Source organism: Platichthys flesus, chromosome 24 (assembly GCF_949316205.1).
Source record: "Platichthys flesus chromosome 24, fPlaFle2.1, whole genome shotgun sequence".
NCBI classification, from domain to species: Eukaryota; Metazoa; Chordata; class Actinopteri; order Pleuronectiformes; family Pleuronectidae; genus Platichthys; species Platichthys flesus.
The window spans coordinates 6,712,319-6,730,421 of NC_084968.1; the positions used below are offsets into that span (position 1 = coordinate 6,712,319).

The window sequence follows — 18,103 nt, forward strand, 5'->3', positions numbered from 1 at the left end:
GAGTGCCTCATCAACATATATGCACATAGGTAAGTAGAGCAGCAGAGGGATAACCATAGGTTTTGTAAATGTAACAAATATTTAATACCAATACTCAAGTGGTGTTACCTTTTTATATTTGTCTATCAAACATCAACTATAATGTGTAGCCCATATTCTCAGATCACAATTTGTCTCTCAGATGCGACATCTCTTGTCTTTAACCGTCAACAAGAGAAAGGACAAAAAAAGAAATATAAACAGGGAAAGAATATCATAGAAACCACAGACAGAGCCACATGTGAGGATCCCTCTCTCAGGACAGACCGTAGTGCAGTAGCTGCAGCGTCTAACTGAGAAAATCAACAAGTTAAAATATTTACAACATTGATTAGAAGAAACTGATTTTAACAATGTGTCAATGTTTAAAAAATATTTGAAAATATCTGAAAGAGATGAGGAGAGCAGCAATGATAATTGAAATGGGCGAGTTATTGCCTGTAGAATGTTAATTTGGCATGTTGTAAATGTCAACCATCACAATCCACCATCACGATCTGTGACCAATTATTCAAGTTATAAAAATATGATTTGAATACACATTTCTATTTCTGTGGTCTTGTTTTACTATTTAAGACCATTTAATTCTGTTTATTTTGATATCTGATGCTTTATATAATCCAGTGATAAGCTTTTGTTTGTTTATGGGTTTTTGCTGCCATCTTATTTTCAGCATTATCCATTAGATCAGTGACCTCCAGATGGCGATGTTTGTTCTGTCTCTAATGCTCCCACCCGTCCCATAAGATAGTCAACAAAGACCAGATGGAAACCGTCAATCCACAAACAAAATGACAGACGCCAGGGCCCACGGGCAGTAAATCATTCATACGCAATAAAACGTTCTCTTCCACTGTGCTGGAATCGTTCGGGATTCCTTCTAAATATCATGGAAAGACCAATTAAAAACATTCTCCGAGAAAATACAATGCGCTTGAACGGCAACCACAACCCTCGGCAATAACTCTAATACGGGCTGACGCTTCAGTAGATCTAATCTTTCTAAACACGGCTCACACTTCTTGTTTAATCACTTTAAAGCATTGTCATCGTTATCATTTTCCTTCAAGCATCTTTTATCCTCACCTTTCACCAACTGAATTCATCAAATGTTTGTGACTAGAGATTGTAAGAAAGTATGAGCGGCAGAGTTTTATGTATAAGAGCTGATGTAAATAGTTATTCTGTGGATCATAATTTACATTGCTGCTCAGAGGGTCGCATTTCTTGAGAAGTCATTCTGACTTTGGTTTGTTTGTGTGCTTTGAAGTGGGAATGTGTATAAAACATGGAGGCTGTAAACAACATGTTGTATTTATGTGATTAGAGCTTTTAGATAACACCTTGACACCTCTTTTCCTATATTTTCATGTTAACGCTGAGGAAACAAAAAGGATCAAGTGTGACAGATGCATATAAATGATTCCAATGGGCTTGTTATTCATAAAATCTTTATTGGCTATAAAGCAGTCTTCAGGAGAGATGAATGAAGTTTGCAGGTGAAAAAAACAATATTTGACAAGGTACCATTAAAAGCTTCTATTCAAAGCTGATTGTAAAATCGTTTGAATTGGTTTAGAAGTGATGATGCCGACATTCACAGTTGTTGCTCCGACAAGAATTTCCCAATTCGAGAATGATTCTTTCTTACTTTCTTATTATTATGACGCCAAGTGACCAGACAATTTGTTAGGATAGAGAATCTCTGGGGTATCATCTCATAAACAGCATCTGTTGACCTTTTCGTTTGTGTTTTGTGCGAGCCTCTGAAATGTTTCCATCTCGAGCTCGTCTCTGTTGCATCAAGTTTCCAACCACACTGTGTTTGCTAAGCTTTTTTTTTTCCTCTTTCACGCAGGATGTTGTTAAGATACACTGCGGTCCAAGGCGGCCTCAGCCTGTTGGCCGTGAGGCGCGTGTGTCACCTCTCCCGCTTTTCCCACTCGGCCCCGCAGAAAATCGAGTATCGACCAATCAAGAAGGTCATGGTGGCCAACAGAGGTAAGACCCCACCCCACCTCTTATCTACGTCCTAAGACAAGTAATTCACCACTGAAGAGGACAATTCAGGTCGTCCTATAAAATTATATTCAGTTTAATGCCGTTCCATGTATAATGTAAGAATGTAGTTACGACATTTACAATCTTCCCGAGGCAAAAGACCAGAGTCTTACTTTTTAATGGGCACATAGTAATATTAAGCACACATTGTATATTGGTGGCTGTATTAGCTGGTGGTGTTTGCTTAAACCCCAAATCAGTGAATTTCTTTACATAATGAAAACGAAGGGGGAACTGCTCCCACAGGCCTCGAGGTAACAGCAGTATATATTAAACTGTTGTGGAATTTTGTGCACGACTAATATCACAGAGGTATTTGTGTGAATATAATCGAGTTACGAAAGCTAAATTAAAATCTGCACGGACGGCTCCACATGCTCCTGGAACCTAAATGAAACCTGTTTTATGTAGTGTAACATATATTTGTCCACAAAGTGTTAACTCGTTCCTTTCTAGGCTGCTATAGAAATAACCATAAGTGGAATGGAATAGAATCATAATTAAAGCCCAGAGTTTTCTAAACACATACCAGTCACCAGTGTGGTTGTTGTACAAAGCGTAAACATCACTGATATGCTCTGGTAACACAAACAACCACCCAACCCCCTCTTGTTAATGCTCATACTGTCCAGAGAGGCAATCAGCATGCAATTAGAGGGACTCTGTCAGGTGACGTTCAGGGTTTGACTGACAAATAAATGCTCTAATTGCATATCAGAGTTTTCAATTTACATTCATTCCTATTTGAAAAACTCGATTTGAGTTCTGCGTTACATTATTTCAGATTGATTGATGCGTCGTGGGTTTCCAGTGTTATTCCAATTATGTTTCCCTCCTGCTGAACAATATGCATACACTCTGAAAATGCATGCATGTGTTCATGTCTACTCACTTATAGATTCTTCAATCCATTCGTTTGATTGCAAGATATTGTGGGGTGTGCCGCAGAGACACACACACACACACACACACACACACACACACACACACACACACACAGCAGGGCTTTTCGTCATCTCCCTCCTTCACGTCGGTGTGGTACGATATCAACACACTGGAGTGCAGCAGACTGTGTCCAGCTTGTGTGGGCGTATTCATTCATATATGTATGTGATAAGAGACTGGATCATTGTATCAGTGCAGATTGCACTTACCAAGCACATGTCCTCTCTCTGATTGCTTCTTTCCTTTTAACTAATAATCTCTTTAATTCTCCCTCTCCTTCATTTCCCTTCCTGCTCTATTCTTCCTCTCACACTTCCTCTCTTCATCTCGTCTTCTCTCTCCCTTTCCAGTTGTCAGATGTGATTTTCCTCCAGGCCACTAGCTGTCTTCTTTTTACCTCCTGTTTCTTTGCTCCTCTTTGCTTTCTCCTCCTCCACTCCTATTCTTGTGTCCTCTGCACTCATTTATCACTTTGTTAAACTTACTTTACTGCCATTCTTCAAAACCTCCCCATATCGCCTCTGTTCAGCATCCCCCTTCCTCCTTTTGTATTGTTCCTTCTCAGACTTTGTGTTTCCCCTGACGTTTACACTCTCTAGATTTCTCCCCTTTACAAAAACATTTCAACCGCCTGACTTTTCGCACCCTATCATCTTCCCCTTTCATCCTTTTTGTGTTCCTGCTCTTCTTCCTCCATAATTCACTTTCTTCAAATGTTGGAGCACTGTCCTCCCCTTCAAGCAAGAACAACACATCTTACTAGTTTTCAGTAACTAGAGTTGTTTCTTCCCCTCAGACTGTGCTGCTTGAAAAACAAGTATCTGGCCCTAGTGACAGCAAGATAAAACGCAGCCAGTGTTTTGCTTGTCTAAAACTGAGATGTCACACTCTGTGCTCTTAAACTCTAGAAAAACACTGCAGACCTGGTGCAGTGTCTGTTGGTATTCTTGCACCAAATGGATCCGTCTTTTTCACAGCTCATGCATGACAACGTGGAAAGCTGAACTTAATATTTTACTCTCTCAGTGGAGGCGACGGTTGCAAATTAGTGCTAATGCCACAGGATGTTGAAAAACTCCACTAAAGTCTGTGTTTATGGAAAGATGAAAGACTGAGAACTACACAAACACACCTTCTTCTCCCGCTCTCTCTCACGCACACGCACACGCACACGCACACACACACGGATCACAAATTATTAAACATTTAGATAATGAAGGGAATAATAAGTGGTGAGGAGCATCATCTGCGAAGAAATGCAAAGAATGAAAATTTGTGGGCATAGTAAAACGACCACAGGCGCACAAACTCTAATACACACACACACACTTGCGCACATGCACGTACATACTCAGACGCACGTACATACTCGGATGCACACACTCGTACTCGATGGCACAAGCTCACACTCTCAGACACACACATTTAAACTCACACATACACACACACAGACCCATTCACTCATTCGCACACAAACACCAAGGGTTGTTAAAAAACAAACCAGGTCCTCCATTCCTCACTCCTATCTCCTCCCTCTTCTTCTTGTCTTCCAGGTGAGATAGCCATCCGGGTGTTCCGAGCCTGCACCGAACTGGGGATTCGAACCGTGGCCGTTTACTCTGAGCAGGACACCGGACAGATGCACAGGTAATAATCTCTGCTACATTAGAGCTCAATAGGTCTGGGGTGGGTTAAGTAAAGATGTGTTGCTAAACTGCCGGGCAGCCACCGCTGGGCATCGACCACAAACTGCTAACATTTGATTAAAGGCAAAAGCAATTAAAGGAAGCAGAAGGGAGCTGTGTCCTGCTCTCCTGTGCCGGGACGGGTCTTTGTTTTGCAGCTGGTATTAAGTCCGGACATAAGTATAATTGTATTGACAATACAAACATCCAGGTAATCGCACTGCTTAGTTTACATTCGCAAACACCCTAATCTGCTCCACTGTGAGCCTTTCCTCTGACTTGATAATGTCTCCATCTTGTAAATGGTGTTTCACTGACTATTCCTTCTTGTTATCGGCTTCTAACTCCTTCTTGTTCTGCCTCCTTCTTTTTAATTCCCCCTGGTTCTGTCTCCTCCTTCCTTCCTTTTTAATTCCACCTGCTTCTGCTTCTTCCCTCGTTGCTTCTTTGCCCTTCTTTATATCACCTTCATCCCTTTGTCATTCTCTCTCATCCTTCACTTAAAGCAGAGTCTGACTGACAGGGTATTTTGGTTTTAACAGTTGACCCCACAACATTTTTGTAACTTCAAATAAAAACACAAATCAAACCAAGTATGTAAAGCTTAAATTAAGAAAATAAATATATTTTTTTCTGCATTATTTATTTCGTAAAATAAAGGTTTTCATATCGGCACATATGAGCAAACCTTAATAACGACATGCAAGTGACAGGCTCATACTGGCCAAACAACTTAAAACCCATTAAGCGCTGATTTACCAATTTATTAATCAGAGCAGTGTGTGTTTATTGACTTAATATGGCTGCCTAATATGAACTGAGCTTGGAAACGCCGCCATGAAGCCATAATGGTTGTGTACCGTCGGGAGCTCCACTTACATGCTTGTGTAATTTCGATTGCACCTCCTATTTCTCTAATGGCATTTCCCTGGTGTTCACAGGCAGAAGGCGGACGAGGCTTACCTGATCGGGAAAGGCCTGGCCCCTGTCGCTGCCTACCTGGATATCCCTGACATCATCAAAGTAGCCAAGGTAAAGAGCGTTCACCACAAGATGGATATGTCATTGAATAATAAGCGTCATGGTTTTTGCTTTGGTTTTAAGCTGGCTCACTTGTTTAAAGGTCATTTCTTCATGTTTAATACTTATAAGTCGGAAGTTGTCATGGGATTGTCCCCACATTAAACGTTTCCTGTCCTGGACAACCTATACACACCATATAACTATGAAAACAGTGTGTCCTCATGCATCGGCCCCATCCTGCTTAATAAGCTGTGCAGATTTTGATTAAGAACAGTGTCTCTCTACACGTTCCACGACTTAACTTCACTTAAATGAGCTATCTCAGTTCATTTAGCTCGGAGGCTTTCACTTTGAAGTAGTTGTAGGAAGTCTTTAATTAGCATTAAAGGAAAAGTTAAACATTTGCCTATTTGCTCTCTTTCTGGGAGTGAAACAGGAATATTTGATGTCTCGTCTGTGCTTGCAGAGGTCTGTAAAGAGCTGTGGATGGGAGGCAATTAGCTTAACTCAGAATAAACACAGGGACTGGGGCTAAACATCGAGCCTGGCACCGTCCAATGTGTGACTCTATGTGGAGCAACAACTCAAACTGATTTCTGTATTTTGTCACGTATCTAACCTAGACAGAAATACAAGATGGAAGTTTTAGTGGAAGTTACATGTAACTGTGTTCAGGTTTATGTCTGGAAGTGGTTAAATATTTGTTCTCAGCCAGTTCACATTTTGATCTTCAGGAAAAGCCCCGCCTCCTTCCTAGAGTTGCAAAGTCTTGTCTCTTGTCGTCAGTGATGCAGCAAAGTTTTAAGGATTTCAGTGGCTTACAATTAAGTGGACAAGTGACAGACAAATCCCTCTTATTGCTTTCTGTTCACACAGTCAATATCCAGCTTGATTGGCAGGAAGGAAATGGAAAGAACTTCTCTCCGTCCATCCCTCTCACCTGCCCCCACCTTCGTCTCTTCTCCCCTGTTTTCTTCCGTTTGTCCATCCTTATTTGCCTCATTCGTTTATCATCTTGTTGTTGCTGCTGCTTCCCTCCACCATTTCCCTCCTTTTCATTATTGCTGTCCATCTCTCCCCCTCTCCTTTTTCTTCCCTCCGCCACTTATCACTGTGTTAAATCCGATTTGTTCCTTGTTGCCTCCACTCCCTCCCGTCCTCTCTCCATCCCTCCAGGACACGCTGCCAGTTGTTCGCTATCATTTTCCAGATCAATCTCTCAGGGCTTTATAATTTTTCGGCGTGGGCATGTGGTCGGCCAGCCAAATTGGGGAACCTTTGCCATCCAACTCATTTCTCAAAATCCATCTGTCTATCTGGGAGCCCAGCCACCCCATGCCAGCAAGAAGTGTGTCTGTCTGTGTCCCCCCCCCGTTCCTCCCCCCGCCACTCTCATTTTTCAAAACTCAGTGTCTTCTTCACACTGTGTATCACTTTATTACTCTGTGACCAAGATAACCACGACCCTCTGTGCTTTGTATGTCGTACTGTATCTGATAATATGCACGTCTGCTTGCACTTATAAAAGCTTATATAGTGTACTCTGGTTTGTATGAATGTGTGTTTGCATTGGATGTCATGTTATTCAGGGTCAGGGAACTGAATACAGATTATATATTAGTATTATAATCCATTGCATTGATGAATGCAGCTACAGAAGTTCCACAATAATTATTTAACTCTTAGAACGTCTTGAAACATTTTCAGTACAATTAAAATGTACACATGGAGCATTTGGGTGGTTCCTGAAAGCGAAGGCATCACTTAAGTTATCGATCATAAACCTGTGGCAGATACGAATGAGCCGATGAGCCCGGCAGTAGTTAAAACAAAATTCAAGCTTATTCCCATTGCACATTTGTCCTGTAATGTTGGCCCCATGACTAAGAGGAAAAGTGTTGGTTCAGATTTAAACTGAGTGCACAGTGAATATTTGTTCTTTCTTTTGTAGCAGATTTGAAAGTTATAGTGATATTTTCCAGGAATTGTGCTTGAACCTTCCTTCTTGACTAAATGTGTTGTTGTCCCAACACGAAGCCGAGCACTTTATTTCAGGAATGCTTTTCATTTGCCATTACCACTGGCTAACATGTAATCAATGTACATGTTTTTAAAAAGGGATATACTATAATCTTTTTAATTTATTCTTGTCCAATTGGTAGTTAATTCAAAGTGATAAAATCTCACACTACTCAGCCCTTGTTATGGGTTGTTGTTGGGGGTACCTGCTTGTGTGCACTTGAGGCTTTGCGTGCGTGTGTGCATGCATTCGCCCGCATGCGCGCGCGCGTGTGTGTGTGTAAAGCTCTATGCCTCCTCTGGCCTGCCAGTAACAGCTCCCTTAACAACGGGACAGCCCATAATTATAGTCCGCCTTGTATCCAAGAGCAGATGGCACACACTGATCCAGAGATGGCTCTATCTGTCAAGCTCGGCAGCTACTGTATCTGCCTGCTGCCCTGTGTGTGTGTGGGGGTGTGTGTCTGTGTGTGTGTGTGTGTATGGGTGTGCTCCTCTCAGTGCCTCCACCCTGACCCTCACATTTTGCCTGTCTGTCGACTCATTCAGTGTCCTACTGGTGTCCATTCACGAGATGATGGGCGACTGCAACTAAGATAGACGAGAATAAAATGTATCATTAGCCCACAGTGACATGTAAAACCTTTTCACTGGCACACACTCAGTGTGTGCTAAAGCATGCAGGCTCATGTGTGTGTCGAGTGTTTTACTTCCCTCACTAATTTTCAGCCAAGTGTTAACTGTGGCTCCTCGTTCAATAGAGCTCCTGTTGCTCAGCTGGGCTACATTTCCGTTCTCTGGGCTCCACTAGCAACTAACTTCAGTCCAAACTTTGATTAAATGTGAATTTAAATAGCGTTTTGGCAGGTGAATGTTTTAATTATGGACATTTTATTCTCAGTAAGACTCAAGTCAACAAGCACAACACGGAGAGATATAATGAAAATTGCCTTTTTCTCTCTCTATCCCTCTCTCACTGTTAGGACAACAATGTGGATGCTATCCACCCAGGCTATGGTTTCCTCTCTGAGCGTGCAGACTTTGCTCAGGCCTGCGCTGACGCAGGGGTTATGTTTATTGGCCCGAGCCCAGAGACGGTCCGTAAGATGGGGGACAAGGTGGAGGCTCGCTCCCTGGCCATCTCAGCAGGTAAGAAAATGGACTTTTGCTGTAAAACTACTTTTTCTTATTTTGCTAGAACAGGATTTAATGTATTTTCTCTCTCCACCCACCCGTGTCCAGGTGTACCTGTGGTCCCAGGAACGAATGCCCCCATCTCCTGCCTGCACGATGCGCAGGTGTTTGCCCAAACATACGACTTCCCCATCATCTTCAAAGCAGCCTATGGTGGAGGTGGCCGAGGGATGAGGGTGGTCAGGGAGTACGAGGTGAGCCCGTCAGCCGCTGCCGTGTACGATCACGTCTGTCAGATGTAATTTAACACCTTGCTCTAACAACATTAATCTTTCCCCGATGCTATTCCATCACAAAGAAAACAAACGTTGACCGGGCCGGCCTCATGACAAATTTTAGTTTTTTCTTTTCATTAATTTTCTATTTGTGCTGCGTCAAAGTGAAATGGATGGAAATTACAATCCGGTCATTTATCTCCCTCTAGGCGCCAATCACCCTGTGTGTTTTGTTGTGTGTGTGTACTCTGAAATTGCCTCTGTCACCCAGTGAAATATGCTCTGAGGACACCGCAAAATAATGCGTTTTAATATTGTAACTGTCCATGGCCCACATTTTAAATATGCAGCTGTGTGTCAAAATAATCGTACCTCTGTTAGGATTCCAACATGAGTGATTTTTCCAATGTTAACATTCAAACATGTAGTCTCAGGAGATGAGAAGCTGCAGACAGGAAAAATGCTTTTTGAAATTAGCTATATATTGCGTCTCCCTTGTCAGATTTATATCTACCAGTCTGTCACCATCGTCCTCCTCTCGGCCATGGAAGGGTGACGTCGCCCAGACAGCAATGACTCTCTGTCACTGCAGTTGTCAATGTGAAGACCACACAGATCTGTACAGAGGGCAAAACTGAAATGTGTGGTTATGTTAGTTTGCTCCAGAATCGAATAAACAGATGTCTTAGTGTTAATTATGCAAACATGACGTCAGACTAAAGCGGCTCTCAGACATGAACTCTGCAAAAAGTCCAGAAATTTGATTTTCCCTTCGCATATCGAACACGTTCACAATAACGGGGAAATGTCGGGGAAATTCAGTGTTGGCACTCGCCTTTACAGCCCGAATCCCCCCGGTCTTTTTCCTCAATGTCTTTTACATCCATGATGCCCTTTTGTCATCTTTATATATTTGTATTACTTATGTCAACACACCACTTTCCCTGATTTAGAAATCTGAAGATCATGATACAAAGTTATTACCTTTAGATTGGAGGCTTGTTCTTTACCCGCCAGCTTCAAACTGAACCTGCACGTATAAAGTCAAAAGTTACTTTCTTGTAATTCAACTTCATTATGCAAAAATAAATGTAATGTATGAAGTGCAGAAAACTAAGAGCAGACTCTGTTATAGGCTTTCATATTCATAATGTAGAACATTTTCATTATTTACCAACTATGGTTACAGTCTGTATGTACAGATCCTCTTCTCTGAGTTGCATCTATGTAGCGTATGCCGTGTGTTATAATATAAAGGCACTGCTTACATACATAAAGGCTCAGTCACTTAAAATATATTCGATAAGCTTTTCATTGACACAGACAGCAAACCTCTGCTCTTTCACTAAGTGCTGTTGTGAGAGATGCTGTAGAATTTAAAACTGAGAAACTGGGCCAAGCAGGACCAACACCTCACTTGAACTTTCCATGGTTTAACGGTGAGTGATTGTTACTGTCCCTTTTTTATTTTTTTTTATTGCAGATTGTTGGAAATAATTAATAAAACAAAATAAAACAATATGAATTTATAAGTAACCCCAGGACAACATCAAAATATGAGAAGGGGGGGGGTTTGATGACCTTTTAATACAAAATGTGTGTCTCAAGGGAACAGGAATTCCTTCATGCCAGTAGACAGCAAGAAGTGGGACCTCGTCACTCCTGTTTAATTCAGCGTCGACCCGGCGGCAGCTCTGCTTCTTGTGCCAGCAGTAGCGGTGGCACTGGAGGGGTGTGTGTGAGGTCATTGGCCTTCTGAATGAACAGCGCCCCCCCCCCCCCATTTTTGCCTCAAGTTTGACCACGTCAGACATTTGAACAGGCAGCTGGTTGATGTCCAATCAAATGGAAGAGGCCGGAGCTCAGTGTTGAATCAGCGAAAGCCACTTCGTCATTCTTCATGGCTGCTGGTGTTCTTTTATTTTTTAAACTAAGAATGTTGAAGTCACAATAAATAAGGTCATCCAAATCAGCCACAGTATATTTTTATTTTCCTGTGTAAAATGCTACATTTATTTAGAAATAGTCAGGCTTATCATTTATTTAATATACTCTCTCTTTAAGCCCCACATCTAAGCATGGAACGTTATTCTTTAGGGCTCGAACTAACAATTATTTCATTGTCGATTTAATCTGCTGATTAAATCTCAGTTGGTTCATAATGTATCACACAAGAGTGAAAAATGCTTGTTAGAATTTCCCACAGTTGAATAAAATGTAGTCATACGTCCTGTTTAATTCAAGCGAACGCCCAAAGCCTGGAATGAATCTGTTTGCTACATAGGAAAACATAAAAGCCTAATTTGAGAATCAACCATTCAAACAGTTTTACTTACAAATGGCTGGAATTCAGTTTTACTGTTATAAAGTGTTATTCTGGATATGTCGTGTTACAGCTGTGACATTCAACAAACCCTTGACCCGGAGAGAAAAATATCCCATTCCAACCACACACCGGCCAGTGTCGGCCACAGCGGTTTCATGCTTTACTCTCTAATCTACACAGGGAACGGCAGCAACGTGCTGTACTGTATTCACTGAGCCTCACAAGGCGGCAATCAACTGGAAACTATGACCTTTTTCTGAGTTGTACCCCAGCCTAATTAATTAGTTGTTCGACATTTCTAGTGATTCCGTTGAGTCACAGGGAATGATGTGAGGAAATTGTAAAGAGGTTTCTCGGCACAGTTGGGACCCCGAGCAACAATGTGCAGATTGACTTTTTATTCCATCAAGACGAGCTTGTGGGTCATTGGTATGCCGAGTCAACAGACCGAGCCAAACCATTTGCATCCTGTTGCAGGACAAGATGTGTATGTTTACTGATGAGGAAGGCACCAATAAAGTGCCAGATTCGAGCTCAAACTTCAACGTGAAGTGGTTCCCAAAGCGCGAAGAGAACAGTAGAGCTGCACGACTCAAAGCTCCAGTGGCCGAATCCGTAAGAGCGACTGAACTGATGTGCAAAGAGTACAAATGGAAGTCTGCTAGCCCAAGTCTTTCAAAAGTCTTTGGGTCCATTTAAAGAAATGCAGGTTCACCACTAACTTGAAACCTTTGCAAAGTTGAGTGGAGATGTCATTGTTTATTTAGTCTACCGCAGGAAACAACTGAATTGAGTCATTTGCTCAGAGGTTGATTGAAAGGTTCAGTAATGCAAAAAGATATTAAAAAGGTTTAACCGTTATTGCCTACATGCTTAGATTGATCTTTTCCATAGGCGTGGTTATTAAACAATTCAGCCACTAGAGGGCACTTTCTGACTGCAAACATGGCGATGGCGTCTAACAAATGGGCGAAAGCGGCCACGTTGTAAACAGGCGAGGTGACATCATATATACGCCCATAGTTTCTCACTAACTTGCAAATTGTGTTCTCAAAATGTCTCACTTGAACTATTGGCTATGCTGCCCCCCCATGGTATCCAGTGGTACTGCTCAATGTCGTCAGTATCTAAGCTTTCAAAAGACGTGCACAACAATGTTTTGTCGAAATATTCCCTGTATTTTTCTCAGTGGAAGTATTTCTGGTCAGTTTGTGGAATTCATAATATCCATTCATTCCTGTTTTGTTCCCTTTAACAAAAAACGCTGCCTTCTTTCAGCGACATTAACGTCTGCTTCTCGCCCTGAGCAACCGGTCGTTTTGCATGCAATGGTATGTTTTCTCAAACCCGTGAGCTGACAGCTGAGGACTGGGGCCTGTGTATCTCCTCTAGAGGCACTGGGATGAGGGCATGATGGTGACTCAGTGTTTCCCCAGTAGAGGAGACTGGATGTGCTGGCAGGACAACACGCTGACAAACACAGATTGAGTCATGACCTTCGGCAGGCTTGGTCCTGACCTCCTACAGTCGGGTCACAGAGATGTTGTGTAGCATCTTGCTTCCAATCCCAAGGGTTTGTAAATTTTAGGTCACAAAGGGGGAAAAAAACTACACAACATTCCAATGCGAATGACGAGGGATGTACTACAGGTTAAAACAGGAAATAGAAGTCCTGAATCAAAGTATATGACCTGACGCTGCAGCTTCTAAAGTCCTTGAAAACCATATGAATCCTTCACGGTGTCTCTTTTTCCTCTTGACTAAAAACTCTTAACTCAGACATTATGGATTTGTCTCGTCTGTTTGTCAGGAACTGGAGGAGAATTACCAGCGGGCCTACTCGGAAGCCCTGTCGGCGTTCGGGAATGGAGCCCTGTTTGTCGAGAAGTTTATTGAAAAGCCGCGACACATCGAAGTGCAGATCCTGGGTAAGTGCTCTCTGTGACTGCCTTTCGTGTTTGCCTTGGACTGGGGGTCAGTTTTTGTTTGTTTTTATGTGGATCGACGGAAGTTCATTAGGAGAGCAAGACACACAGACGTCCTTGAAGAGAGACACAAGAATGACAGAGCAGAGGAATCTCCAGTTTTCATTTTCTCATCATAGTGGATGTAACTTTTTAGCCATTCAATATTACGGAACTGAAATTCAACTGACACTGACAGGAAGTGTCTGCACTGTGCGGTACCTGTGAATATGAGTTGTGCATGCACGTTCATGTGTACAGTGCTCTAGGTGCTTGTGTTATCAGACAGCTGTCTGTTTTGGCAGTGCTGTCTTGTTTGTGTGTGTGTGTGTGTTTGTTTCTGTCTCTGGTGTAGTAATGTGTGTGTGTGTGTGTGTGTGTGTGTGTGTGTGTGTGTGTGTGTGTGTGTGTGTGTGTGTGTGTGTGTGTGTGTGTGTGTGTGTGTGTGTGTGTGTGTGTGTGTGTGTGTGTGTGTGTGTGTGTGTGTGTGTGTGTGTGTGTGTGTGTGTGTGTGTGTGTGTGTGTGTGTGTGTGTGTGTGTGTGTGGTCACTGTGAGTTATTACCGTCTTCAGGGCATGTGAGGGATTTAGTGAATTTTCTGAATCACCTGTAAAAAGGCAGTTTTTTGCCAGCACTCTGTTTTCCTGCATATGCCCCTTTTTCCTTAGGTCCGCCCTTTTACTTTCCCTTCTCCAAATATATTCCATTAATCAGACTTTGGTTTTCACAATAGGATGTTCCTCGGTATGTGCAGTCCAGCTAACAGGAGGTTGTGTAACATGGTGGTCTCTGGAGTCATCTGTCTCAGGACTCTTAGGATGTCTGTGTTGACCAGCGCGTCGAGTGTCACTTCATGCCATATACAGACATGGCTTGTCACAGCGCGAGTCTGAGGTCCTGATGGTCTGACAGGGTGTGTCCGGTCGACAAAGCCATAAACTGTCTATCGATGAATGTGTCTCACAGGAAACCTGGGACCGTCAAATGTTTTCTTCACATCTCCTTCACCACCACTATTCACCCATCTTTCCCTTCACACCCATGGTTATTTAAGAATTATCTTTCCTCCTCCCGCTGCCGTATTCTCACCTGCTTGTCCCCTCGTCTCTGTTTCCCCAGGTGATAAGTACGGTAATGTCATCCACCTCTACGAGAGGGACTGCTCCATCCAGCGGAGACACCAAAAGGTGAAGGCCCCATTTGAACATTCATCTAACCCAACTTAATATTTAAATGTGTTTTAAGATTGTCTTCATGGCATTTCTGCCGTATTACATAGATTAGTGTGAAGTGGCTGTTGATTGTGAGTGGGCATGAAACAAAGGTCATAAGCGGGAATCGCACCCGCAAGCACTGCAGGCTGCTGAGTGGACCAAAGGCTCAAGTGTTTGTATTCCCCTTTTATGCAGGCTAATGGGCCAATTAAGCTTTGTATAAATAATCAAGATTATTACAGTCCTGATTATGGCGTTGATTGTTATGGTACTTGTGGCCCTAGGTGTTGTGGATGTCCACAGTAGCAGGGGGTAAGAGGATTATATACAAATAAGCCACTGTTGCTGCTGAATGAATTGGAATTAGCACAGGAATAAATTAGGTATTCTGTCATCACATGATAAACAGAAATAACTAACATGGCTGCAATCACATTAAAGAGAAATGATCTAATGTCACTCAATCGTCGGGGAGAACAGATCAGACGTAGTATTTCATTACGTCTCGTCACCTCGAAGGACTTTAATCGCTGTTTTCATCATTTTCCACTTTTCCTTTTAATCAAATTATAGATGATAATCATATTAGCGACTCCATTCATGCCAAAGCTGCTGTTCCTAATTTCCGCGAGACTTAATCTGCCTTTGCCCTTAATCTAAGATCTGTTTGAGTCCCAGAAACACGAAAAGTCGCTCATTGAAATAGATCTGGAGCACCGATGGGATATTTTTAGCTTTTCTCAGTGTCTTGGAAGTGCTATTCATCCTTAGAGAGTTTTTTTTATACCGGAATACGATTTTCTACGAATTAAACAGAGTTCTTCTCTTTCTTTTAAAATCACCCACAGGTCACATTGTTTTAAACTAGATTCAATTATTTCTCTTGGACGGGATGACTTGTTTGACACAGAGGAGTGAAACAGACGAGCCTTCAGCACAGTGAACCCTACCCACCCAGCAGCCAGGGTGCGGAGCAAGTGAAAAACTGAATGTGACTTCAAATTACTCACTACATCTGATTTGCTAAGGCTTAGTGACAATTAATTAATCAAAACGATTTATAATGTCCTTAAAAAACAAACAAATTATGATATTTATTAAGTTTTGGTTTTCAGTTTATTGTTCTGCTCGGTCTGATTTTAGACTCAATTATAAACTGCCGCTAAAGTAAGTGCTCAAGCAAGTCCAGGGGTTTAGTTAAAGCGTGGCTAAATGAAGCCTTTATGCAAACAACGGATCAAGTGCTTGTGTCACTCGTAGCGATGGACCAATGGAGAATAATTTCCCAGCTCTGCGGTTCCCTGCAGCTCTACAGGGAGCTGGAGCATCTGTCAGCTCGTTGTTTCCACTTTACAGCTCACACTGTGCCTGTGTTGGCTCACTCTCACTGATCTCAACTCTGTTTTGACTTAAAAAAAACAAAAAAATCCCACTTCTTACTACCTGCACAACACCGTTAAACAGACAGAGCCAGTAAACAGATGGGTAAAAATAAATCAGGTTCTGTTGGTGAACATGTTCCAAATGTTGCTACTAGTAGAGACTAGAGTGCCTGAAATAATGTAACATAAGTGAAATAAAGGGGGTGCAGGGTAGCCTCATCGGGGCTTTCTAAATAAATACCTTTCCACCTGTGGTTTATTATTAAAATGATTTGAGATCGAGTGAATCAAAGGCATAAAATCGTTCATGAAGGTAAAGACTTTTCAGTGTCAGGCCACATGGATCAGACATACTTCAAATTTAGTTGTGCTTGTTTCTTAGAACTGTTCCGAATGCACGCTTCACAGGGGATGAGAATGTCCCTGAGTTGAAATCATAGACTGTACATAAAGTTGGACAACATGACGGCTGCCCAAAAGTGAAGCCAAAAAAGCTGCATCGCCACCTGGTGGCTGACAGTAAACAACAAATACATTTTGTCAAAGAGGATTTCTATCGTTGTAGGATGTTTTGCCACACAGATTTTTACGTTTAAGTAAATGAATACAATTTATCTCTATCCTCTGGTCACTCTTGTGCAGACTCTGGCTCCAAATGCACAAGATGGCAGCAGTCATAGCTTCATTTCCGGATAGTATGAGGAAGTGAAGATGCCCCATCCATCTCTATATACAGTCTATAATGGAAACATCTGCTCATCCTGACAATGATACTTTACCTCATTTGCATTGTGAAAATCTTGTGATCACTGAAGGCGTTCTCAATAAATTGACTCTTGCAGGTGGTGGAGATCGCGCCGGCCTTCCAGCTGGACCCTCATCTGAGAGACAGACTTCACGCTGATTCCGTCAACCTGGCCAGACAGGTAGGGTTCCGTGATTTGTGGTTTGGCGTTGAAGCCGGGATCAATCAGCCACGAAGCTCTCACGAGTTCCTCCGTCTCCCTCACTTTGACACGCAGTCATTTCCCACAGATTCACGTTAACTAGACCATTTCATTACATTTGCGACAGTACCCCGAGGGAAATTGGGAGGAAAAAAAAGTTTGTTGACGGAACTTCTACCTAATCATATTTTAATCAGAGCGCACAGAAATAATAGCTGTGTATTAAACTGATGTTAAATATGCATGTGGCTGTAGCCGGATGTTAAGTCGGGTCATTCAGTAGGAAGCAGTTTTTCCTCCGAGCTGTCAAGGCAGGCATCAGCACTTTGAACATGCAGGTCTGGGGTTTTGATCACTTGTTCATAAAAGTTGGCTCAGTGAAATTGAAAAATCTTTCCCTGCGAGGACACTCTAGTTTTTTTTTTTCTTAGCTAGACTCTCATGCTACTCATTTTTTGGGTCTATAATTAATCTGCAAAACAACTGGATTCTCCCCAGTAATTTGAATGTGCTATACACACCTGGGATTCAAATGAGGGCTGCGTGTGAAAATGAGATCTGAATATGTGTGGAACTACATTTAAACTGTAAAGCGAGTAAATGAGTGTGTGAACCACTTTTGAGTGTGTTTCTCTCAAAACAGTTTGGATTGTTGTCACCAGCTGTGCTCCCTGCTTATGCAAAACACATTCACTGCAAAGTGGAAGCTCACCTTTTATTGCACCATTAGATGAATATAAAATCTCTTGCAGCTTTTGGCTTCTGTGTTGCCAGAAAGTTGGATCAAACTCAGCAGCATCTCTTAGGTCAAGCCTCAACTTGCAGGTGATGGCCCAGCAGAGGGATGGGTAGAAGTGAGGAGGGAGGATGGATCCAGGAATGTGATGTATACAAAAGAAGGACGTGGATCAAAGTGATGCAGAAATTATGATATAAGTTAGAGCTAGAAACTTTGTTGTTATCGTGATATGACCTTGCTCTCAAATAATATTTTTTACAGTAATCAAATAACCTCACCCGGCTTATCTGCTGATGAAATGATAAAGCCGGCCTCCTTGTGTGTAGGAGCAGCGTCAGCAGCTCCCTCT

At 42.2% G+C, this 18,103-nt stretch overlaps 1 protein-coding gene across 2 annotated transcripts in view; it reads left to right on the forward strand.

The window, feature by feature from the left end:
- pcxb (pyruvate carboxylase b) overlaps positions 1 to 18,103 on the forward strand; it is a 256,790-nt gene that overhangs the window by 9,009 nt on the left and 229,678 nt on the right. For both annotated transcript variants that reach the window (XM_062384277.1, XM_062384278.1), the window contains exons 2-9: positions 1,898 to 2,040; positions 4,599 to 4,692; positions 5,672 to 5,762; positions 8,756 to 8,921; positions 9,015 to 9,160; positions 13,318 to 13,435; positions 14,592 to 14,659; positions 16,911 to 16,994. In XM_062384277.1, the coding sequence (XP_062240261.1) occupies positions 1,898 to 2,040; positions 4,599 to 4,692; positions 5,672 to 5,762; positions 8,756 to 8,921; positions 9,015 to 9,160; positions 13,318 to 13,435; positions 14,592 to 14,659; positions 16,911 to 16,994 (910 nt within the window). The remainder of the gene's footprint in view (positions 1 to 1,897; positions 2,041 to 4,598; positions 4,693 to 5,671; positions 5,763 to 8,755; positions 8,922 to 9,014; positions 9,161 to 13,317; positions 13,436 to 14,591; positions 14,660 to 16,910; positions 16,995 to 18,103) is intronic.